Source organism: Mustela lutreola, chromosome 7, assembly GCF_030435805.1.
Source record: "Mustela lutreola isolate mMusLut2 chromosome 7, mMusLut2.pri, whole genome shotgun sequence".
NCBI lineage: Eukaryota > Metazoa > Chordata > Mammalia > Carnivora > Mustelidae > Mustela > Mustela lutreola.
This window is the reverse complement of record NC_081296.1, coordinates 121,399,216-121,425,233: the sequence shown is the minus strand read 5'-3', so window position 1 is coordinate 121,425,233 and position 26,018 is coordinate 121,399,216. Positions and strand designations below refer to the sequence as shown.

Genomic DNA, 26,018 nt, shown 5'->3' with positions numbered 1-26,018 from the left:
GCCACCCAGGCCCCCCTCTCCCACTTTTTTTTAATATTTATTTTTTGTTTGTGTAGTTTGAGAAAGTTCTGGGGGCGGGGACAGAGTAGCAGGAATTCTGTATGAAGTTTTGTAGCCCCTTTTAAACACAGAGCATGAAATGAGATGTTGAGTAATAAGTATATACTATGTATACAAATAAGGAGCAGATAGTTCTCTTAGGATCCTCTCCCCACGTGTCTTATTTTGGGTTCAAGTTTCAGATGCGCATGGTTAATTTGGAAATGCAAGAAATGCTAGAGCAGTTGGGGAGTACACTAAGGAAAGAAAGGGTGACTTAGCGAGTCAGCAACAGCTGAGGGCAGTTGGGGCTTGATCCTGGGAGGAGAGAGTGTTGAGCACACACTTCAGAGTTAACTCCTTCTCCCCGCCCAGGAGAGGAAGCTGGAATATTGATACACCCACTTCTGCCAGTCATCGGTTGAGTGCAGCTTCGAAGCAATGTTCGTTCACCGGAGCAGCCTGCTGGCTCCTAGGCTTTGATTTTGATACTGGCAGTTGGCAATGAGGTAGAACGTATGAAGCAGCAAGGCCTGAGGGATGTGAGCAGGGTATCATGGAGGATTGAGCTATGCCTTGCTTCCTGTTTCTCCTGAAACAGCACCCATTGCTTTCCCTTTGCCCCCTTCCTTTCACCTTTTTAACGTCTTTACCCAGGGTCAGCTCCGTGCTCAAAGCTATCTTGGTTTGCCCCTTACGACTCACCACACATCTTATTTGTCTTAATATGGTACCTAGTGATCTCTACTTCCTGGCATGGTAGTTGTGTCTATGAATACACACATGTATATTTTCTACTGTAGCTCCTTGGAACCCAGGTATTACCCTACATGTCTTCGTAAGTCCCAGAGTACCTGGCACATAAGTGCCCGGTTATTATGTAATTAGGCCAATCTTTCCCCCTAACTAGTAGGTGGTTTTGTAAAAAGGTTTGAGAGGAAAGCCCTTGGGTTCCTGAATTCCAGCTTCTAACTTCCTGTAAGGAAAGTATCAGAAACTTCAGGGAGTTACTGGATGAATCCTAAAGTCAGGGCAACGGGGACTCACTTTTTCTTTTTTTTTCTTGTTTTAAAGAAACTTTTAGAAAGTGTATACTTTAGGTGCGCCTAGGTGGCTCAGTGGGTTAAGCCTCTGCCTTCGGCTCAGGTCATGATTTCAGGGTCCTAGGATCGAGCCCCGCATTGGGCTCTCTGCTCAACAGGGAGCTTGCTTCCCCCTCTCTCTCTGCCTGCCTCTCCGCTTACTTGTGATCTCTGTCAAATAATAAAATCTTTTAAAAATTTTTTTAAAAAATAGAAAATAAAATTTAAAAGTATATACTTTAATAGTATTAAGTATATTTACATCATAATGTAACCGTTTCTACCATCCATCTCCAGAAGTTTTCATCTTCCCATACTGAAACTCCATACCCATTAAACAGCATCTCCTCATTCCTCCCTTCCATCCCCGCCCTGGGCAACTACTATTCTACTTTCTGTCTCTATGAATGGGACTACTCTAGGTACCTCATAGGTGGAATCGTACAGTATTTGTCTTTTGTGATTGGGCTTATTTTACTTAGCATGTTCAAGAGTCATCCATGTTGTAGCACAAGTCAGAATTCCCCTTTTAAGGCTATATAATGTTCCATTGTGTATATATGCCACATTTTTTTTTAATACATTCATCTGTTGATAGACACTTGGATTGCTCCTACCTCTTGGCTAGTGTGATAATGCTGCTACGAACATAGGTGTACAAATATCTCTTACGGATCCTCTTTTCAATTCTTTTGGATATTTACCTAGAAGTGAAATTGCTGGATCATGTGATAATTTTATTTTTAATGTTTTGAGGAATTTTGGGGTTTTTTTTATATGAGCCGTCCTAATGAGTGTGAGATAGATTCTTACTGTGGTTTTGACGTGTATTTCCCTAATTATTAGTTAGCATGTTGAGCATCTTTTCATGTGTTTATTGGCCATTTTGTGTATGACCATTACATATTTTTTTCTTTGGAGAAATGTCTTTTCAAGTCCTTTGCCCATTTTTAAACTCAAATTGTTTTTTTTTAATTTTTTATAAACATATAATGTATTTTTATCCCCAGGGGTACACGTCTGTGAATTGCCAAGTTTACACACTTCACAGCACTCACCATAGCACATACCCTCCCCAATGTCCATAACCCCACCTCCCTCACCTAGCAACCCTCGGTTTGTTTTGTGAGATTAAGAGTCACTTCTGGTTTGTCTCCCTCCCAATCCCATCCCATTTCATTCATTCTTCTCCTACCCCCTTAACCCCCCCTGTTGCATCTCCACTTCCTCATATCAGGGAAATCATATAATAGTTGTCTTTCTCCAATTGACTTATTTCGCTAAGCATGATACCTTCTAGTTCCATCCATGTCGTTGCAAATGGCAAGATTTCATTTCTTTTGATGGCTGCATAGTATTCCATTGTGTATATATACCACATCTTCTTTATCCATTCATCTGTTGATGGACATCTAGGTTCTTTACATAGTTTGGCTATTGTAGACATTGCTGCTATAAACATTCGGGTGCACGTGCCCCTTAGGATCACTACGTTTGTATCTTTAGTGTAAATACCCAGTAGTGCAATTGCTGGGTCATAGGGTAGTTCTATTTTCAACATTTTGAGGAACCTCCATGCTGTTTTCCAGAGTGGTTGCACCAGCTTGCATTCCCACCAACAGTGTAGGAGGGTTCCTCTTTCTCCACATCCTCGCCAGCATCTGTCATTTCCTGACTTGTTAATTTTAGCCATTCTGACTGGTGTGAGGTGATATCTCATTGTGGTTTTAGTTTGTATTTCCGTGATGCCGAGTGATATGGAGCACTTTTCCATGTGTCTGTTGGCCATCTGGATGTCTTCTTTGCAGAAATGTCTGTTCATGTCTTCTGCCCATTTCTTGATTGGATTATTTGTTCTTTGGGTGTTGAGTTTGCTAAGTTCTTTATAGATTTTGGATAAACTCCAGTTATTTTTAAATGTGTCTAAGGAAACTTTTTAATTGAAGTCTTTTGGGATTAGTCTTTGGGTTTCCTTGTCTTGAGAATATTTATGAAGTGATTTGTCAAGTAACCATGACCCAGCAGCTTAGAGACTTCTAGTTCTAATCAGATTTCCACCATTCCCTCACAGAGAAAGCATAGAATCCTAAATTAAATGAGCTTTAGAGAGTGTCTGTTACGGCTCCTATAACAGAATAGCACAGACAGGGTGTCTTATAAATTACAGTTTCTTTCTCACAGTTCTGGAAGCTGAAAGTCCAAGATGAGGGTACCAACATGGCTGGTTCTGGTGAAGGCTGTCTTTAGGGTTGCAGAACATGAACTTCTCTCTGTATCCTCACATAGCGGAAGGCACCTGGGACATCTGTTGGGTCTCTTATTTATTTATTTTTTTAAAAGATTTCTTTATTATGAGTCTTTTTTTTTTTTTAAAGATTTATTTATTTATTTATTTGACAGATCACAAGTAGGCAGAGAGAGAGAAGAAGGGAAGCAGGCTCCCTACTGAGCAGAGAGCCCAATGCGGGGCTTGATCCCAGGACCCTGGGATCACGACCCAAGCTGAAGGCAGAGGCATTAACCCACTGAGCCACCCAGGTGCCCCTATTATGAGACTTTTTAACAAAGATTTTATTTATTTATTGGAGAGAGAGAATAAGCGAGAGCACAAGCAGGGGGAGGAACAGAGGGAGAGGGAGAAGCAGACTCCCCACCAAGCAGGGAGCCCAGCGCAGGGCTCGATCCCAGGACCCTAGGATCATGACCTGAGTTAAAGGCAGTTGCTTAACTGACCAAGCAACCCAGGCGGCCTTGTTGGGTCTCTTATTAAGACTGCTAATTCTTTTCATGAAGGCTCTACCCTATTCCCTAATCACCTCCCAAAGGCCACACCTCCTGATACCATCACATTGGGCATTAGGATTCCAAAATGTATATTTGGTGGCGAACACAAACATTCAGAAAATAATAGAGAGCTACCAAGTGAGGAAATTGGGCCCATTTTCTTTTTCCACTGTGCCCTGAGCTAAATCACCTAACCCCTATGGATAACATTTTCTTTATCTTTAAACATGCCTTTCTCTGCCTCCTTTCTCACTTTCTTACAAGTATTTTGAGGACTGGTGAATTGATTTTTTAATTATTGTAAAGTATTTACATAAGGCATGAAGTTGTGTGTCAGTTGAACTTCACAGTTTTTGGAATTGTTCAGTGTCATTTTTAAGTCAAGTTTTCTGTAGAAAACTGTAGGCCCTGGTGGTCTGGATGGCTCAGTCAGTTAAGTGTTCAACTCTTGATTTTAGCTCAAGTCACAATCTCAGTGTTGTGAGATGGAGCCCCCACATTAGGCTCTGTGCTGGGCTTGCAACCTGCTTAAGCTTCTCTCTCTCTCACCCTTTGCCTCTCCCCTCCGTGCCTCTTTTTAAAAAAAGAAGAAGAAAACAAAACTATAGGCCCTTCTTTTTCTAGGAAATAAGGGGATGATGCCAAAAGGCAGAAAGTAGTGCTGACTTCAGCTTAAAGCAGTATACTTTTGTTAATCTTTGCAAATAAATGAGCTGTCAGGGTTGCTGACTTGTTGCTGTTAGACAATGCTTTTATAAGTCCTCATTAAAATCAGTCTGGTTCAGTGTCCTATCTGAGATCAAGTAGTTTGAAACTGCCACGTAGATGGGGATTGCTTATGATTGTAGCACTAACTCATGGCTGTGTGGTGATGGCTTCCTGTTCAAAGATGTCCGTTGACAGCAGGGACGTTCAGGATGCTTACACTTGGAAAAAGATCTCTGGGAAGCTCCTAATTTTTTTGTTCTGCATTAGAAGTGTTTTTGAAAAATTGTGATAAAATATACATAACATAGCAATCACTATATAGACTGTATGGAGGCACCTGGAAAAATTAAAAATAGAACTACCCTATGATGCAGTAATTCCACTACTGGGTATTTGTCCAAAGAAAATGAAAATACTAATTTGAAGAGATACATTCACCCCTGTGTTTTTTGCAGCATTATTTATGGTAGCTAAGCTATGGAAGCAACCCAAGTGTGCATCAATAGATGAATGGATTAAGAAGATTGTGTATGTGTGTGTGTACACATACATGAGTGAATACATGAGTGTATACAAGTGTATACATACACACACATGTGTGTATATATATATATATGTATGTGTATATATATATATGTATGAAATATTTACCATAAAAAAATAATGAGATCTTGCCATTTGCAACAATGTGCATGGACCTAGAGTGTTATTATATTAAGTGATATCAGTCAGACAGAGAAAGACAAATCTTAGAGAAAGACAAACTGGTGGTTGTCAGAGGGAAGGTGGGGTTAGGGAGATGTGGAATAGGTGAAGGGGATTAAAAGGCACACACTTCCGGTTATAAGTAAGTCACGGATTTGCAAAGTATAGCATAGGGATAATATAGTCAATAATAATGTGATAGTGTGTGGTGACAGATGGTAACTACACTTATCATGGTGAACGTTGAATAATATGTAGAAATGTCAAAACATTATGTTGTACACCTGAAAGTAGTATAGTATTGTAGGTCAACTATGCTTTAATAATACAAAACTTAAATATATGTATATATACAACAAAACCTTCCATTATAATCATTTTTAAGTGTGCTGTTCTGTGGCATTAGCTGCATTCAGATTGTTGTATAGCCATCACCACCATCCATTTCTAGAACTTTTTCATCCTCCTAAACTGAAACTCCATACCCATTAAGCAGCAATTCTCCTGTCCTTCCTCCCCCTAGTCCTTGGCAACTACCATTCTACTTTCTATCTCTATGAATTTGAGTACCCTAGGCACCTAGGGTGAACCATACAATATTTGTTGAACCATACAATATTTGTCTTTTTGTATCTGGCTTATTTCACTTAGCATAATGCATTTAGGATTCATCCATATTGTAGCACAGGTCAGAATTTCCTTTTTAAGGCTAAATAATAGTCTGTTATATGTGTATACCTAATTTTATTTATTCATTCATCCATCGATGGACATTTGGGTTCCACATTTGGCTGTTGTAGGCATTCTTTTATGAATATTGGTGTACAGATAGCTCAAGTCCCTGCTTTGAGTTCTTTAACATACACCTAGGAGTGGAATTTCTGGGTCATATGGTAGTTCTGTGTTTAACTTTTTTTTTTTTAATATTTTATTTATTTATTTGACAGAGAGAGAGATCACAAGCAGGCAGAGTGACAGGCAGTGGGGGGGGGGGGGATAAGCAGGCTGCCTACTGAGCGGAGAGCCTGATGTGGGGCTTGATCCCAGGACCCCAAGATCATAAAGTGAGCTGGAGGCAGAGGCTTTAACCCACTGAGCCACCTAGGTGCCCCTATGTTTAACTTTTTTTTTTTTTTTTTTAATTTGACAGAGATCACAAGTAGGCAAAGAGGCAGGCAGAGAGAGAGGGGAGAAAGTAGGCTCCCTGCTGAGCAGAGAGCCCGATGGAGGGCTCGATCCCAGGACCCTGGGACCATGACCTGAGCTGAAGGCAGAGGCTTTAACCTACTGAGCCACGCAGGCGCCCCTATGTTTAACTTTTTGAGGAACCTCTGTACTGTATTCCATAGTGTTTGCACCATTTAATATTCCCACCAACAATGCGCAGGGATTCAATTTCACCACATCCTTGCCAACACTTGTTTTCTGTTTTTTTGTTTTGTTTTATTTTGTTACTTTTCGTGTGTGTGTGTGTGTGTGTTTTGTTTTTTTTTGGTATTAGCCATCCCAATGACTTTGAAATGGTATCTCATTGTGATTTTTTCATTTTCCTAATGATTAGTGATGCTGAGCATCTTTACATGTACTTATTAGGCATTTATATATTTTCTTTGGAGAAATAGCTGTTCAAGTCCTTTACCCATTTTGGAATTAGGTTGTTTTGGTTTATTGCTGAGTTTCAGCCAGTGAACCTTTTAATTGGCAAATAACATTAAAGAGGGTATTTGCTGTGTGATGCCTTACGAATATTTGCCCATTTGTCTCATTTATTTTTTAAAAAATCTTTCTCTATATAGATAGGTAGATAGATGTAGATATTTTATCAGTCAAGATATAAATAATAAATGTGTATTTTTTTTTTTATCCCAACAGTATATCCTTTCAGGCTCTGATGACTTCAACCTGTACATGTGGAGAATTCCTGCAGATCCAGAAGCAGGTAAGTATATCCCTAGCATGAACCTACTGCTAATGTTGGCTCTGTTGATTGACCTTTGGCATATGTTGTGCCCTGAAGGGAGTGATCTGTAGAAATAGGATGATATTTCTCTTTTAATATAGTAAGTTTATCAGAAAAGTGACCAAGGGAAATTTAAACATAAAAAAGTAGAAGCCAGATTTCACTATAACCTCATACAGACAGATCCTTATTGACTTAGTGATGCTCATATTTCTTCCCAAGAACTTTCTTTAGACTTCATAGATCTCCATTATGTCCATTTTCCTTGCTCCTATTTCACCCCTGGAATATTTTTATCTTGCTTTCTCTTTTTATCCATCTGCATATTCTTGTTTATTTTTCTAGGGTCTTTTCCTTTCCTTTGGCCTCCTTGCTGATGGTAACTAAAGGGTAACTTTCTTTGTTGATGGACAAGTTCAGGCCCTGGGGTTTGGCTGATCCCAGATATCAAAGAAATTTAGAAAGAAATAGTTTTGCATTTCTCTAGATGTATTCTGAAAAATGCCTGCAGCTTTCCATGAATTTGGATCTAGGCCATCTGAGCTTTCAAACATCATGGATTATTCTTCATTCTTGATAATGGTGTCTTCACGTACTCAGTTCAGTCTTCCACTGGTTGCTTCCTACTGGTAGAAAAATGTCTGTTTTTTATCCTCAGGACAGCTCAATATAGCCATCTGCTCCAGGTGATACATGGCATCAAACTGGAAAATGGCCATTAGGAAAGTAATAGAGGATTATGCCAAGTTTATTACCTAAAATTTGTCTAGTCCTCAGTGTTTAGGGAAGTTTTTGGTTTGCTTGTTGCTGAATTAACAATATTGTTACCAAATGTCTGCCTTTCAAAACTTGTTGAAGCCCACTTTTGATGTAACCATCCTATTACTGTGGTCTGGTTACTAAACAATTTGCAAAAGACCTTTTTTTCCTTCTGGAATTTAGAAAGCATGAGTGAAGCAGCTTACTTGTGAAGCACAACCAGATGAGACAGCAGCGGTCTAGCTGAACAGAAGTGATATTCTAGCATTAGACTATTATGTCTCCACCCCCTGGTCTTATAGATTGATTATCTGAGGATTAATCTTTGGGCTTAATTATATCTTTTACCTGATCTTAAAAAGCTTTTAATTATTAAGTCAGTGTGATTTTTTTTTAAAGATTGTATTTATTTATTTGGCAGAGAGAGATCACAAGTAGGCAGAGATGCAGGCTGGGGGGGGGGGGTGGAGCAGGCTCCCCACTGAGCAGGGAACCTGATGTGGGGCTCGATCCCAGGACCCTGAGATCATGACCTGAGCTGAAGGCAGAGGCTTAACCCACTGAGCCACCCAGGCGCCCAAGTCAATGTGATTTTTTAAAATAAAAAATGGATAGCCCCCTTCCCCTAAGCTGTTCTCTGGAATCTTTTTCATGTTTGTATAAAGAGAGAATAGGGAAGAATTAACAATAGTATTACAGATTTTTTTCCTCTCCCAGCTTATTTTTGTACTGATTTAGGTATGGGCCACAGTGGACTGACTTTTTAAGTATAGATGACTATGCAGTCTTCGGGTCAGCAGGGATCTGATAGCTGACTTAGGATTCCAATATTAAAACTGGGAAATGGATACCCAGACTTTCCAAGGGTATTCTAGGCACAGCTGCTTTAAAGGTATTCCATTTCTAGATTCTCAAATTCTATATGTTTTCTTTCATAAAATCAGTATTCCTAGGAAAGTACCCATTCTCCTTTCCCACTGCCCCTTTCCTCTTCTTTCACTTTAGAATACAAAAACAAAACCCAGGAAACCAAAAATACTCCATAAATTTCCAACCATTTGCTCTAAGAGTTAGAAACCTCCAAGGTGCAAAAATATATTAGGCTGAAATGTCTGGGGGCAGGGGGTGGGAATAGGTAATGTGGAAATACTATTTCAAGGAGGAAAAACGAATGATGTAAAATTTCTATTAAAAAAGTACTTGTAGGGGCACCTGGGTGGCTCAGTGGGTTGGGCCTCTGCCTTCAGCTTGGATCATGGTCTCAGGGTGCTGGGATTGAGCCCCGCATTGGGCTCTCTGCTCACCGGGGAGCCTGCCTCCACCCCCCCTGCCTGCCTCTCTCCTACTTGTGATCTCTCTTTCTGTCAAGTAGATAAATAAAATTTAAAAAAATAAATAAATAAAATAAAAAATAAAAAATAAATTTAAAAGGTACTTGTAGGGGTGCCTAGGGGCTCAGTAGGTTAAAAGCCTCTGCCTTTGGCTCAGGTCATGATCTCAGGGTCCTGGGATCAAGCCCCACATCGGGCTCTGTGCTCCTCAGGGAACCTGCCTCCCCCACTCTCTGCCCTCCTATCTACCTACTTGTGATCTCTTTCTCTCTGCCAAATAAATAAATAAAATCTTTAAAAAAAAAAAAAGTGCTTGGGCGCCTGGGTGGCTCAGTGGGTTAAAGGTTAAAGCCTCTGTCTTCAGCTCAGATCATGATCTGAGGGTCCTGGAATCGAGGCCTACACACTCTGCTCGGCGGGGAGCCTGGTTCACCCTCTCTGCCTACTTTTGATCACTCTCTGTGTCAAATAAATAAAATCTTTAAAAAAAATTTTTTTTAATTAAAAAAAAATTACTTGTAGGGCTTCAGATCCCACAGAGTATACAGTGGTGGCTCCCACTGCACAGTAACTACAATAGTCACAAAAGCCATAAAGGTGTCTGTGGCAACAAAGTGTGCTAGAAACACTCAAGTTCTGAAGAAGGCAGAGCCCTTCTAGCCCACCCACAGGTGCTGCCCCTCGTCTGTCCTGGGGCATGTGCACAGAGCCTGCAGATTGGGCCACCACAGAAGAAATCAGAATTTGCTCTGGTCACGTGGGTTGATATGACAGAATCTAGAGGTGCCCCAATCCCATGGCCAATCTTCCCTGTAGGACATTTGCTGAGTGCTAGGGTTGTCCTGGGAACTATGGGACTGGCCCTGAGAGGCGGAATGCAGGTGGGTCCCACCTTAACACAGTATTTTGAAGACAAAGCACCGCCCACCCCCCCTTGCACCCCGCCATGGGAGGGGCCTGCTCTATGGAGCTTTTGCCAGAGCATACCTGGGAAAGGAGGATAAAGAGCTAAGCTTAAAATCTCTAAGGGACAGAACATTCAGAGCAGAGAACAACAGAGACTTGCCAGACTCTCCATTAAAAGCCCAAGAGGTGGGGCGCCTGGCTGGCTCAGTCTGTAGAGCTGCAGCTCTTGATCTTATGGTTGTGCGTTCAAGCCCCACATTGGACATAGAGATTAATTTGAAAAAATAATAAAAAAAAAAAAGGCCCAAAAGGCTTACACTCAAGGATGGGCTGGACCAGGAAGGATCAGTGAACTATCCCGTAATCTCCTGGTGCTTAGGACACAGACCACAGTTTGAGAAAGGCACCTGCAACAAGCACACTCTAGGTCTTGACTTGAGATATCTGAAGCCAGAAGTAGATGTATTCTTACTAAAGAAGCAACCCAGCACTGAACTGGTTCCTCCCGATTAGATTGAGGTTGATCAAGCCCTTACTTTATTTTCTCAAGAGTAGAATGGGGAATGCCATAAGGAGGAAATCAGCTTTGGTCTGTGTGTTCGTCTGCTAGGACTGCGATAACAAAATCCCACAAAATGGGCGACTTAAACCACAAAAATACATCTTTTCACAGTTCTGGAGCTTAGAAGTCCAAGAGAAAGGTGCCGGCAAGTTTGATTTCTCCTGAGGCCTTTCTCCTTGGCTTGCAAATGACCACCTTCTCACTGCGCGCTCACATGACCTTTTCTCTGTGCACATACATCACTGGTGTCCCTTTTTCTTAGGAGGATACTGGTCTCATTGGATTATAACTTCATTTAACCTTAATTACTTCCTTAAAGGCCCTATCTCCAAATACAGTCAAATTAGGATTTAGGGCTTCAGCATATGTTTTGGGGGAGATAATTTAGTCCATAGCAGTCTCTATGGTTTTTTTATACTCCATGTCTAGCATATGATAACAAATAATGAGGCATGAAAATGTGGCTAGTAATCAAGAGTGAAAAAATAATCGATAGGAGCCATCCACAGTATTATCCATATATTGAAGTTAACAGATAAGGACTTCAAATGTTATAAACAAACAAAATAGAAAAAAAAGATGGAGAATTTCAGTGGAGAATTGTAATCTATTTAGAAAATCACATAGACATTATAAAACTGAAAACTGTATCTAAAACTAAGACTTTATTGGGCGGGTTTAACCTGCAGTGAGTGGACAGGCTTGGTGAATAAAAGGCAGGTTAATAAAAGCTATCAAAGGACAATGGGAACAGAGAACAGAAAGAGCACAGTGTAAGAGATAAGAGGTGCACAGATGATTCAGCATAGATGAAATTGAAGTCCCAGGAGGATAAGAGAGAGAAAATGAAGCAGAAGCAATATATGAAGAGACAATAGCTAGAAGAATTTTCTAAAACAAATGAAATAGACTAATTCTCAGATTCAAGAAACTCAGTAACCACAAACAGGATAAATACAATACACTTAGGCACATCATACGTCAGACTATTAGAGACAAAAGATAATGAGAAAAAGCCCAAAAGCAACCTGAGAGAATATACAAATTACCTGTAAATGAGCAACAGTAAGAGTGATGGCCAAATTATGGAAACCAGAATATAATAGAATGATATCTCTTAGGCGCTTAGAGAATTAAAACCTGCCAACCTAAAATTCTATATCCAGGGAAAATATCTACCAAAAATGTAGGTTTAATAAATATACTTTTAAAAAAGAAATTACAGAATTTTAATGCAATTGCTTCACAGCCCTCAGTGAATTAATGCATCTAAATACTGAGGAGTGACAGGTGTGCAACATCTTAATAAGAAAGGCAATTAGACATTATGTGCCTTCTGATAAAAAGAACACAATACTACTGATAGGCTTGCCAAATAAAACAACTCTGAATAAAACCTCAGGATCCAGCTTTCAGTTTGCAGGAAGCACAGAGGACAGAGGAACATATTGTACTACATTGTGAGCTTACAGTCCACAAAATCCAGAGTTTAGAAACGTTAGGTCAAAGGGCCCATTTTCTCTAGTAAATACATCCTACTGAAAAAAGGAAAGGATGGACAGGAAGAAGCCTATTGTATAAGAAACATAAATGATGGGGTGCTTGGTGGCTCAGTGGGTTAAAGCCTCTGCCTTCGGCTCGGGTCATGATCCCAGGGTTCTGGGATCGAGCCCCACATTGGGCTCTCTGCTCAGCAGGGAGCCTGCTTCCGCCCCGCCCCGCCTGCCTCTCTGCCTACTCGTGATCTCTGTCAAATAAATAAATAAAATCTTAAAAAAAAAAAAAAGGAAACATAAATGACATATTAAAACAAAAACCAGATGAAACTATTTAGAAATGCACACTTGGATGAATAAAATCATTAAAAATGCAGGGAGGTGATTAATATAAAGATCAGTGGAGATTGGCTAATAGCCGATTTCATGGGAGGAAAAGGGTTGTAATTGAAATGAGGCACATGAGGCATGGAAATGGACAGAAAAAATGCCATTTTTTGACTTGAATGTCAGTTATAATAGTGTTCACCTTAAAAAACTTTATTAAGCTCCACTTCTTGTGCTGTTTTCTGTATCTTTTTAATTTCTCAATGATGAAACAAATTTGGAAATATGTGTGGGTCAAAGAATAAATCACAATAAAAATACAATTTTCTCAACTAAACATGAAAACAAGTCATCCTGGCATTCATTCTCATGGATACTACAGGGGTATTTGACTATAAAATTTTCTGTTCACGTACCCACCCCGACAATAATTTTTTTCTTGAGTTTCAACTTACATGTGTAAAGTACACTTTTATTGAGGAGTGACTTAAATCTATGCCAGGATGTCCAGCATAATAAAGTGCTTGTTGCTCCAGGGTAACTCCAGCAATTAGAAAGTTCTTCCGTAAGTCTTACTCTGTTTCCCGGGAGTTGAATGCTGTCTTACTGAGAATGGCCTCTCTTCCTCTTTGTAGCCTTTTGCTCATTTGAAGGTAGCTTTCCTGTCCTCTTCTAGATCTCTCCAGAGCTAGCATCTTCGGCCCACCCCCGCCCCGATGTTCAGTTTTGCATTTTCTCAAAGAAATGATTTTTTAAAAATTTTTATTTATTCATTTGACAGAAAGAGATCACAAGTAGGCAGAGAGGCAGGCAGAGAGGAGGGAGGGAAGCAGGATTCCTGCTGAGCAGAAAGCCTGATGCGGGGCTTGATCCCAGGACCCTGAGATCATGACCTGAGCTGAAGACAGAGGCTTAACCCACTGAGCCTCCCAGGCACCCCAAAAGAAATGATTTTATGTTTCTTTACCGTACTGATTTCTCTCCTCCAGATTTGTTCTACCTTTGTTTAAGGATTAACTAAATAAGCTCAGCAGATGAAGCCTGGCTAGACCAGAGGAAAATCTTGGCTCCTTGATATTAAGTGTGTTGCAGGGTGTTTCAGGAAGTACACTCAAGATCACATAAACTGTTTTTGGAGGTCACAGAACCTGTGATCTGCTCAAACTTAGAGTTGGCTAGGGGCCCCCATGGTGTCTACATGGGCTGTCGTTGGTCCTGGATCCCCATTCTTTATTTGATGCTTGGATTTCTTTGTACACAAGACAAAGAACAGGACCTTATGATTGCTTGTCTTTCTTGTTGGATTCACTAACTCGTAATTGAGGGGTTTGTTTTCTCTTTATTACTATTCCACATTACATCATCAGGGTATCACAGTAAGTCTGTCTCTTTGATCGTCATCTTGTTCTGCATGTAACTAAGCACCTTTTGTGATTATTTTTCATAAACCTTGGCTCATTTGGGGAATTCAACCTTCCTGCCACTCTTCTGACGACCCACCCACATTCTTTTCCTTTGTTAATATAGCTTTCCTTTTTCTTTCTGTTCTTTTTAATCTTTTTTTATAACTTTCACAGTTTTTATAATTAAGTACTTCTTGTTATCAAAATAATACAGGTATATAATTTTTAATCAAATTAAGATATTACAAAACTTATTTTTTTAAAATGCAACAGTTCCTTTCTCTTCCTATAATTCATGCTATCTTTGAATTTTCAGTTTTGGACATTCTCTGTTGCCTTTCTACTCTTGAAATCAGCTACCTTTCCAGAAGGGAATCTTTATCTAGGATCTGCAGGATATTTGCCTGGCATTTGAGCCATGACTCTAAGAGCCAAATAAGGGAATGGAGCTGTGAATCTCACAGGTCTATGCACAGATTTCTGCTTGATCCCACCCTCCACTGCACCTGGTGTCTCCAGTCCATAACCTCTTTAGGTTGACTTCAGCTTGCAACCCCTAGGTCTCTGCCTGTTGGGGAATGGGGAGCTACCTGGCCATATGTGCTCAGAGGAGGAGTATAATGGTGTAACTGCTCTTTATACAGGCTTTTAATTCCCCCTGGTTCTGGCCCTACTCTTAAGCCTGGCTTCTGGGATACTTAGCCCCTCTCATTTTTATATGTAACGTCTCTATATTTAAATGTTGACAATTCATAATTTTAAAAATACTCAGCAGTGTTTGGCAAGCCAGACATATGAGGACTAGATGTGGCCCTTGGGTTCTAGCTTTGAATGCTTAGATGACAAAAAGTCTGTGGGGAAATCCGTGGGGAAATCCTTACTCGAATCTGTCTCCTCTTTGATTTAATCAAAATATGGGACGAGGCTGAGTTTGTTCTCTCAGTGCATGCCTGCATGCTTGTTGAACAGAAGATACTAAGGCAGGCTAATATGGGGAAGCAGCCTTGCTGTTCTATGCCTTAATGGTCCAACGGGCCATCAGCATTTATTGCAGACCTGCTCTGTGCTTCACAGTGCATACCAGATGCTGAGAAAACTAGACGGAGAGCAGTCCTGAGCATTAGCCAAAAGCAAGGACATTCTTTTTTTCTCTACTCTCCTGTTCAGAAAGACAGAAAGTCACTGGGGAATTGCAGTGCCAAACTCAAAAGAGATGAAATGTATTTATTATATAAACAGTATAAACTCTTAATCTCTTAAGTAATTTGCATAGGGCTTCATTGTAAGCTAAGGAAATCTTTTTTTTTTAAGATTTTATTTGAAAGAGAGAGATCACAGTAGGCAGTAGGGAGTCAGAGAGGGTTGGGGGGGAGCAGGCTCCCCGCTGAGCAGAGAGCCTGATGTAGGGCTCTATCCCAGGATCCTGAGGTCATGACACAAGCCGAAGGCAGAAGCTTAACCCACTGAGCCACCCAGGTGCCCCAGGAAATCATTTTGAGATATGAGAGCTAATAACCACCATAAAACTTAATACCTGGCAAGGTTAGGCTCAGGTTTTCAGTTGATGTCAAATAATAACTCATTTTCTAAAAACCTCTCCAAAAATTAAAGGACTAGAACTGGGAATTTGGCTGTGGCAAAGAAAAAGCCCATCAGAATGTTTTACACCTCTCAAGTATGTAGGAAGAGCATCTGTTTTAATGTGGTGATTCTGAAGATAAAATAAACAGACCAGCAATTATGTATAGAGCCAGTGTGATATATTGGAAAGAGCATTAGGCTCAAAATCATACCTGGATTCCAGTCCAGTGCTGCCACTAACTAGCTGATGGAGTGATTCTAGGCAAGTTATGTAACAGCAATTGTCTGAGCTTTAGTTTCTGCTGTAAAAACCCTTCCCCTCCCAAGTCCTCATATCACGAAATGATTTAACAGTCTCGGGAGCTTTCTGAAAAATGTGTGTTTTCAAATATAAGACGTTGTTACTGCCTTGTAGAGTAGGATCGTCGTCCACAGATCCGTAATTTCCAAAGCATTTGCTCCCTAGTAACTTAGGTATGGAAGTAATGAATTTGGCAACATGTGGGTGTCTCTGGAAAATCTTCTTATTATCTTCTCCTTCCCTTTCCCCTAATTCTTGTTGGAAAGGGCTTTAAGGTTTTTACAGATAAGACTTGTTTCCCTTGAGATCTGCTTCTATGTGAAGACCTTCCTGTTTATGGAAAGAAACATAATGTAATAGAGTTGGTAGGCCTGCATTTAACTCCTGATCCATTCGTCTAGTTTCTGCTTCGGAAAAATTGTTTAATCTTGCCAAACTTATTTCTTCATCTGTAAGACAAGAACATTAGTGCTATCAACAGTACAGCCAGCGTAATAACATCCACCTCCTGAGGGTGCCGGTGAGGGTGTTTAGCAGCTGCTCTGCCATGACTGTTACTCCTCCGGAAGAAAGCTTTCTCCCTTTGGACTCTTCTCTGAAAAACTCCTTAGAGTCCAAGACTTTGTCTTCCTCTCCCTCAGGAATGGCTGGTTGAGTTGTTGCATCAAGGCTGCTCTTGATTCATTGGTAGTTGAAGAGGGGTAAGGTTCTGTAACAGATTTTTCCCTGAACAGAGGGGAAAACATGCAGTTTCACTGCCCAGTCACTGCAGCCACCCCCACTGCCAGCAGGCCAATGGAAACAGCTGTAAATGCATTTTCATGGGCCTGCACATGTGTGTGTGCTCTGTGTCTCCTCCTTTTTCTAGACCTGTCTTCACTCTCAGTGAGTTAGGCCTGGGCATCTGCCTTTTTTCCCCCCTCCCTTATGCCTGGAAGAACAACTGTTTTTAATTGGTCACAAGTAGTTGGTTATAAACACATGTGATATACAGATGATCAAAGAAGAACTAGTATAATTTACTTTTTGTGCAGTTAAGCACTGCTGCCTGTGGAGCTCTTTGAGCTTTAACTGAGCATTGACTGTCCCCATTGGACTTTTTTTTTTTTTTTCTTTAAGTCTTAGGTAGTTATGTGATTCCTTAGGAGGCATCCAACACTCTCTGTATTGTCACTACCCTGATTTAATCATTTTCTTTTTTTAAGAATTTTATTTATTTATTTGACACAGAGAAAGAGATTAGAAGTAGGTGGAGTGGCAGAGGGAGAGGGAGAAGCAAGCTCCCCCCTGAGCAGGAAGCCTGATATGGGGACTTGATCCCCAGACACTTAACTGACTGAGCCACCCAAAGCGCCCCTCCCTACTCTGATTTAATTCTTGTGGTTTGAAACTTAGAGACACAGGGGATGTTCACTCAGGCCTTTTGGAATTACTCAGGTTATTTGGACAACTCTTTTAGACATAGCAAGGTAAAGAAGTAGTCCCTTGCCCCTCAGAACAGGAACCTCTTAATTCTACCAGTGGTATCAAGAATGAAATAGATTAATTGCCTCAAAAGGTACCTGCCAAACCTCATTTTGGTAGATAATAGCTTTAGCCTTCTCTTTCAAGCCTTGCTCCAGAGAAAATGATACGGGGATTTACTTCAGTCTGTTCACTTACTGAGTATCCTAACATAAGACAATATGCTGGAGTGCCTGGGTGGCTCAGTGGGTTAAGCCGCTGCCTTCGGCTCAGGTCATGATCTCAGGGTCCTGGGATCGAGCCCCGCATCGGGCTCTCTGCTAAGCAGGGAGCCTGCTTCCTCCTCTCTCTCTGCCTACCTCTCTGCCTGCTTGTCATCTCTCTCTGTCAAATAAATAAATAAAATCTTAAAAAAAAAAAAAAAAGACAATATGCAAAACCCGATGTGCCTGGGTGGCTCAGTGGGTTAAGCCTCTACCTGTGGCTCAGGTCATGATCTCAGGGTCCTGGGATTGAACCCTGCATCGGGCTCTCTGCTCAATGGGGAGTCTGCTTCCCCCCCACCCTGCCTGCCTCTCTGCTTACTTATGATCTCTGTTAAATAAATAAATAAAATCTTTAAAAAAAAGACATTATGCAAAACCCTATGGGTGACTGAAAGAATAAATACTTTCTTTCCCTCAAAGAACTTCTAGTCTAAGAAAGACGAGAAAAGGGGATGTGTGTGTATGCACATGCTGAATTTAAAAGTGGGGTTCCAGGGCCCATAGAAAAAGATAATGAAGGGAGGCTTGAAGAGATTTTGAGGATCAGTAAAGTTTTCATGGAAAACAGCATTCCAGAGGACCATGACTGATGGATAGGATTTTAGCCCCTTTATTTCTCTGCTCTTACTATAGTAAAAATGCCATAAAAAAAATATCCAAATTTGTCAGAAGGAAGATGGAGAAACACTTGGATACCCCACACATTGGATGATGGGGACACTAATGGAGATTGAGTTTTATCCGGTATACTAATATTCTGCAGTCAAATGCACTCATATCTTTTCATTCACTTGTCAAACATTTATTGAAAACCTAGTCCATGCTGGGCACTGTTCGAGGCTTGATTAAATATCAAAAGACCCCTGCCATCATCGAGCTTATGTTCTACCAAGAGAAACTTACAATAAACAATAAACACAATAAATTAGATTATGTTTAATAGGTTAGAAATGCTAAGGAAAATGATAACATAGAGTAGAATAAGGGGGTATGGAAGTGGTATTGGGGGGTCAGGGAATTGCAGCTTTTTAGGTAGGATGTTCAGTAAGACCTCTTTGAGAAGATCACATTTGAGCAAAACCTCAAAGTGGTAAGGGAGTTAGCCATGCAGAAATCTGGGGTAAGAACATTTTAGGTCAACCCAATGCAAAGTTCTGAAATAAGAATGTGCCTCATGTGTTTGAGAAATAACAAGGAAGACTGTGTTTTGAGGTAGAGTAAGGGGGAGGGGAATAATAGGGTTAAGTAGGGCACAAAGGGTGTCCCATTAGGCTGTTACTGTGGGTGAAACAGAAGACCCATTAGAGAATTCTGAGCAGAGGAGTGACATGATCTAACTTAATTTAACAGTATCACTCTGGCTGTGGAATTGAGGATAGATGGTGGGCATGGGGCTGCCAAGGATAGGAATGAGGAGAACTAGTAGGAGTCCCCCATGATACAGGTGAGTGATGGTGGTGGTGGCTTAAATCAAGGTAATAGAGGTTTCAGTCTAGACGTTTTTTGAAGGTAAATCCTGATCATGGTTTCCTGATAGATTGGACTGGGGGAGAAGAGGAGCAGGTAGAGTTTGAGATGTCTCTTATTAAACATCCAGGTGGAGATGGATGTTGAACAGTTTGGATAATAGAGGTATGAAATTCAAGAGTTCAAGAGAAGTTCTGAACTAGAGATAAAAATTTGAGTTTTGTTTGCATATAAGTAGTGTTTAAAGCCACAAGACTGGGTGAGATCAGCAAACAAGTGAGTATAGCTAGTCAAGAGAAGGGAAGCAACCACTGAGCTCTAAGGCATTCCAGTGTTACGGAATCGGGGAGAGCAGCCAAAAAGGAAAGCAAGAAGGAGTGACCAATTACATAAGAGAAAAACCATGAGAAGGTGGTCCTAGGAAGGCAGTGAAGAAAGGGGAGGCAACTATATCAGATATTGCTGATAGGTCCCATAAGTAGAATGAGGACTGAATTAAACCTTTGGATTCTTTGGTATCTCCGAGGTTAGGGAAGGACTGTGTAATTACAGTGATTTGATATCCATTTTATTATTTGAGTAACCACTGCCACCTTTTTCAACTTCTCTGCACCCCTCCCCCTGTAAAGTGGTACCACTCTTTTATGTATTTACTCATTATCTTGCCCTATTAATACATTCTGCATAATTTTGTTTGATATTCCAACCTAGAGCCCACCAGATAGGATCTGCCCATGAAATGCTAAAAGCATTTCCTTTACCATAATCTGTCATTTTTATCTGAGCATTGAGGGTTTCTTTTCTTTTCTTTTTTTTTTTGAGATTTTATTTATTTATTTGAGAGAGAGAGATGGAGAGAGCATGAGCTGGGAAGAGAGGGAGAAGCAGGCTCCCCACTGAGCAGGGAACCTAACTGGGGCTCAATCCCAGGAACCTGAGATCATGACCTGAGCCACCCAGGAGTGCAAGGGTTTTTTGTTTGTTTGTTTGTTTGTTTAAATATCACCATTAACAATGTTCTAGGAGGCACCTGGCTGGGTCAGTCAGAAGAGTATGCAACTCTTGATCCCAGGTTCATGAGTTTGAGCCCCATGTAGAGATTACTAAAAAAAGTTAAAACTTAAACAAAACAAAACAAAACAGAAATCTAAGAGCAACTTATCAATCTTACTGGGAAGAGGTCCTCAATGGCAGTTGGGGCTACAGAACAGGACATGTTAAGTATTTTGTTATAAAATAAATCCCAAATCAATCAACTGGATAAAATACCAGTATTAATTTTGCTGTCAGAGTTTTTGGGTTTTTTCCCCCCTTCCATTAATTAATGGGTAGGACAAACACCCCTCTGAGAATGGGATGGGGAAATGGTGGGTAACACTGAGATTAGGGAGGGTGAAGTGTGAAAGTGGTAGTAAGGGACCCGGAACAGGGACCAGATGATTGGAAGGGGCTGATGGAAGGCAGGAAATTAAGATGGCAGTAGATAAATTTGCATTTCTGAGTAACAGAGTACTGGCCTTAGACTAAAGTATCAAGAAATCTTAACCTGGCTGCTTTTACTTCTTGAGCTGAAAACATCATCATTCTTAGAGGATTTTGTTAAAGCAAATAAAATTGACAAAGAACAGAAGTAACAAGTTGTCAAGAAATGGGAGTGGTGTCCTGACCCTTGAAAGTCCTGAGGGGACAAATCTCTGGCTGAATGTTGTAGAAAGGGGAGCATAGGTAAAGGGAAGGGAAATGAGGACTATACACTTACCCCCTTGTCTTCTCTGGAGGGACACTTGGCTTTGGCATTTTAGAATGGTGTTTGTTGGGGTTCTGAGTAAGGTGTTTTCTCTGAGTCCCTTGTTTCCTGGGATCCCCCTGTGGTAGTGAGTCAGTCACTGATACCGGAATCTTGTAAGATAGTCCACTGCTTTTCTAAGACCTTGCAGGAAAATAGGTAAGGGGATTTATAGCCTTCTTCACCTCCCTAGCATCCCATTCCCATTTGAACCAAAGGGAAGATGGAGATGTAGAATTTTGGCTTTGTAAAAAAAAAAAGAAAAAAACCCTACAGAGTGATGCCAACGTGTTAGGTGGGCCAGTCAGAACAGATGACTGAGAGAAATGACCGTTGGTTTGTACAGAAGTGGGTAAACAAATGACAGCTGAAGAATGAATGAGGTGGTTTTCCCCGGGTATGTGCTGTTTCAGTTATTGGTGTCCATTATTAGTGATGAGGTCTTGACTCAGCTCAGTAACCATGGGTTGAGGTTGATCTGCATCAGGCCCCTAACGGCTGTCTGAGAGATGATCCTGAAGGGACTTTTCTTTTAAATTAACATATAATGTATTATTTGCCTGAGGGTTACAGGTCTGTGAATCATCAGCTGAAGGGACATTTTGTAGCTTACATAGTTCTTAGCAAAGAATATTCCCTGCCTGACTCTTTGCCAACTTGATCCTCCTGTTGATGGGTACAGTCTAGCTAAGTAATGGAGAGAGGAGACCCTAAGTTCTCATATATACTGTTATTTTTGATAACGTTGTTATTTTGATATTTTACTGATACTGGCATCTTTAGCTATTTCAGATAGAAGAAATCTGGTTTATACAAATCTCCAGGACTGATAAAAATCTATTCTCTAATAATCATTATACCTAAACTGTACAGTAGCAGCTGTATTCAGTCATTTGAAACCCAGAAACCAGGAGAGAGACTATCAAGCCTCCCTGAAGCCCATTCACTGTTCGGATTCTGTGTACACAGCCTTGGATGACTTAAACAAATGGCAGCCATAATTCTTCCTATAGCCATTGTCACCATCAGTCTCTTGGCTCTGTGGATTTCCTAGTTACCAGTTTGGGCAGGAAGAAGGAGGAAAGACCTGTATTAAAATTGCTGCCATGGGCAGAATTGGAACTTCTGGCTTTGGTGTGGTTGTGTTTCTCCAGTATTATCTCAACGAGCAGGGAGACTGGGTCTGTATGCTGAAGAAGCCTGACCCTGTGGGACAGCAGACCTGCTCGGCCCATCCTGCTCAGTTCTCCCCAGATGACGAATACTCTCAACACTGAATCACCGTCAAGAAACGCTTCGAGGTGTTCATGACCCAGCAACCGCGCCCTCTGAGGGTCCCTTACATTTCATGTCTCTTTTGCTACCGCTCAGAGACTTTGTGAAACTAAGCTCTTCAAACTGAGCCTTGAAGCCTTCTTACCACCCTTGCTCTTGGGAATCTGGTCTCATCACTGCCTTTGATCATGCTTGTGTGAAGCAGTCATGGTAGCATCCCTCTTAAGGGAACAAGTTTGAATCCTCCTTCCACAGTTTGAATCATTGCAAGCTTATTTAAATGATTTGAAAGAGAAAGTAAATAAATAAATAAAGTTGCTGCCATGAAGAGAAACCAGATGAGGTCACATTGTATGGGAGAATAGAAAGTTTTCCCATGGTCTGAGTTTATAGATGTTGAGACCCTTTAGTTATTCTTCAGGCCCAGAAGTTACTGAAGTTGTATTCCAAATCAGCTTTGGCAGAAAGGTCAGTTTGGTTGATAAGCTTTAGGTCTATGGTAGTTGATTCTTTAAGACATGAGACCTTCCATCTGTCCTCCTATGGGTAGTACTTATTCTACAGTTGCCTTCTCCTGGGATGCCTGGGTGGCTCAGTCAATCAGGTGTCTGCCTTCGGATCAGGTCATGACTCAGGGTCCTGGGATCGAGTCCTGCATAGGGCTCCCTGCTCAGTGGGGAGCCTGCTTCTCCCTCTGCCTGCCACTCTCCCTCTTGTGCTCTTTCTCTGGCAAATAAATAAATAAAAATCCTGAAAAGAAAAAAAGAATCGCCCTCTCCTGAAACACTGGCCATTCAACAAGTACTTACTGAGCACCTGCTTTAGTCCAGCCATTGCATCCCCCATTCTAGATGTGCAAGCTCTCATGAACTATTCAGTGTTGGCAATATGATGAAATGTCCTGGGGGATACAGTGGAGCTTGTGCTCTGGATACCACTGGATAAAATCTGCCCCTTCCCATTTTTAAGTTGAGGGCTTAAAAAGAAAACCGACTCATACGGTAACTGCCAGAAAGATTTCCAAATATTTTATGAGCTTCAGACTCCATCCCTGTTCAAATCCTTTCATCTCTTAAAGGCTGCTGTTACAGTGCAGTGGAAAGGATATTGGGGGCATTATGGGCAAACAGACTGGTTCAAATCTTGATTCTGCCATTTACTTGACTAGGAGGAAGTCTATCAAATTCTCTGAGTTACTTAAATTACTTCTCTTGGAGGCAGTAAGATTAAATAAGAGATTGTACTAGGTTTAACCCAAAGTTTCTTTGCTAGTGACTACCCCAGTGCAGGTATGGGTAGGAGTAGGATGTTAGAAACACAGAATTCAGAAGGGACCCATGAGTGGGAATGCTACTTTTTTTTTTTTTTTAAGATTTTATTTATTTATTTGAGAGAGAGAGAGAGCAGGAGAAGGGGGAGGGTCAGAGCGAGAAGCAGACTCCCCACCGAGCAGGGAGCCCGATGCAGGACTCAATCCCAGGACTTCAGGATCATGACTTGAGCTGAAGGCAGTCGCTCAACCGACTGAGCCACTCAGGTGCCCCGGGAATGCTACTTTTTGAATCAACCTTACATAGGAAAACAACAACAACAAGGGAACTCCTTTGAGGAGGGTAAGATCCCTGTATGGGAACAGCTGTTTTACATTCCCATAGATCTCTTTTCCTTAATTTTCTCATTTATTTTTATTTTGACTAGGCTCAGGTTACCTTCCCTTCCTTCCACTCCACTCTGGGAACCCAGTACACTGAGGCTATGTAGGGTTTCCCATCACGGCAGCCTGCTTTGGTGCTTAACCTTTCCTTTTATTTTTATTTGTTTATTTGTTTGTTTATTTTTTGGTGAGCACAGCTGGGGAGGAGGAAAGGCAGAAGCAGAGGGAGAAGGAGAGAGAGACTCCTAAGCAGTCTCCATGTGCAGTGCAGAGACCAACGCAGAGCTTGATTTCACAACTCTGAGATTGTGATCTGACCTGAAATCAAGAGTCTGGAAGCTTAACCGACTGAACCACCTAGGCGCCCCTAACCTTTCCTGATCCATGAAAACATATGCCCTATGTTTATGTGTCCATAAAGGAGAATGCCCGAGTCATTCTCCTTCATGGTTTATTAGCAAACTTGATGATGTTGGGTTGGCATATGGATAGCTTTAAGTGGGTTATCCATCCTGGATAATTCAAATATTAATAATGTCAGGGGTTCCTGGAGTGGCTCATTCAGTTTAAGCTTCCAGCTCTTGATTTCGGCTCAGGTCATGATCTCTGAGTCATGGGATCAAGACCCCCATCAGGCTCTGTGCTCACCATGGAGTCTGCTTTTCCTTCTCCCTCTGCTTCTCTCCCCGCGCCCCCCCGCCATGACACTCTCTTACTCTCACAAACAAACAAACAAACAAACTCTTTTAAAAATAACAGCAAATATGGTGGAAAATTTAGGCAAAGAACATTTTTGTCACTGACCGAGTAAGCACCCAGTGCTAGTTAAGTTGGCAGATCTGAAAGCTCCTATTGTCATAAAAGAGATGTTTATGTACACGGCAGTCAAGAGGAGTATCTTCCATGAGTCAAAGGGGAGTTGTGACAAAAACAAAAAAAATGGGGTGGGGTGGGGGTTGTGTCAGGAGGCCAAAAGCAGAAGACCCCTTCTCCAGAACCAGATTATTTTTAGAGAAGGAATGTTGTGTAGTCATTGTCCCTGTAGACAGTGAGATGAGAAATGTCTGGAATGAGGGTTTAAACAAGGTAGAGTTGGGAGTGAAGTAGAGGCATGTGGAGCGGAAGCTGCCTACTGATACTTTGTTCCCTAATGGCACCATACTCCTGGGGTGAGGGGGCTAAGATGGTATTCACGGCTTAGATAAATGAACACTTAACTTGTTTGTGTCTAAATGCATCATATTTTGCCAGTTGGCTGGGAACACAGGTTGGCCTATGTGTACTGAGCTGTTGATGGTTACCCAGAAGCAACCTTGTTCAGAACATGGGTGCATGTGTTCTTGTGTGATCCATTGAAGTCGAACCTTTGAGATTATTCCAGGTTTATAAATGATGACATATTCATTTGTGTTATAAATTCCAAGCATCTAGTGCTTTTCCCAGTCACTGAAGAAGAAAGCCTATAGGATGGTCCTTAAAATGTAATTTTTTATCAGTGGCCTCTTGATTTTAATCCATACATCCTGTCTTTTAGCCCCTTATTCTAATTCAGATTCTTAGTACTTGGGCTCTCCCTATCAGGAAAGTGGTCCAAATCTTTCTTTATCCCTAGCACTCCCTGCTATCAGGGTAACAGAAGGATTTTCTCCATTATTTTCCCAGTGGCTTTTGTATGTTTGTTTGTTTGCAGCCTTCATCCTAGCAATTAAGGGCAAATGGATCCGAGATTTTTTTGTGCATTTAGGTAATTGTATGCTTCTGGTTCTGCATGTCCCTGGCTCAGATGCCTAACTGTTCCCAAGTAGTTCAGTCTCATTCTGTTCATGACTGGCCTTTTCTAAGGTAACACTTGGGTTCTATCTTGGGGATCAAAAACTTGAGAAATGTTTTAAGTGGCTGTGGCTTCATTGACAATGGAATTGCAGTGGGTGGGCGTGGGCAATGCTTAAAGGCTAAATAAAGGCTCTTGGTAAGAGCACATATGCTGAGAGAATATTTCATCTTCCCTCTTTCCATAGCAACTTTATCTGAAGATTAAGCATTCTGCTGGTGGCATAGTTAATAAAACATCTTGGCTCCACTTCAGAGCTGTTTGTGTGCCATTACTGGAACCTATTACTTTTATCCATTTCATCATTTGATTTTTGTTTCCTTCTGTCTTC

The 26,018-nt window shown here is 41.1% G+C and overlaps 1 protein-coding gene and 1 pseudogene across 3 annotated transcripts in view; both read left to right on the top strand.

Annotated features, from left to right (window-relative positions):
- DCAF5 (DDB1 and CUL4 associated factor 5) overlaps window positions 1–26,018 on the top strand; it is a 102,688-nt gene that overhangs the window by 66,254 nt on the left and 10,416 nt on the right. For all 3 annotated transcript variants that reach the window (XM_059182426.1, XM_059182425.1, XM_059182427.1), the window contains exon 7: window positions 7,191–7,257. In XM_059182426.1, coding sequence (XP_059038409.1) covers window positions 7,191–7,257 — 67 coding nt within the window. The remainder of the gene's footprint in view (window positions 1–7,190; window positions 7,258–26,018) is intronic.
- LOC131836728 (H/ACA ribonucleoprotein complex subunit 3-like) lies at window positions 7,276–26,016 on the top strand (annotated as a pseudogene).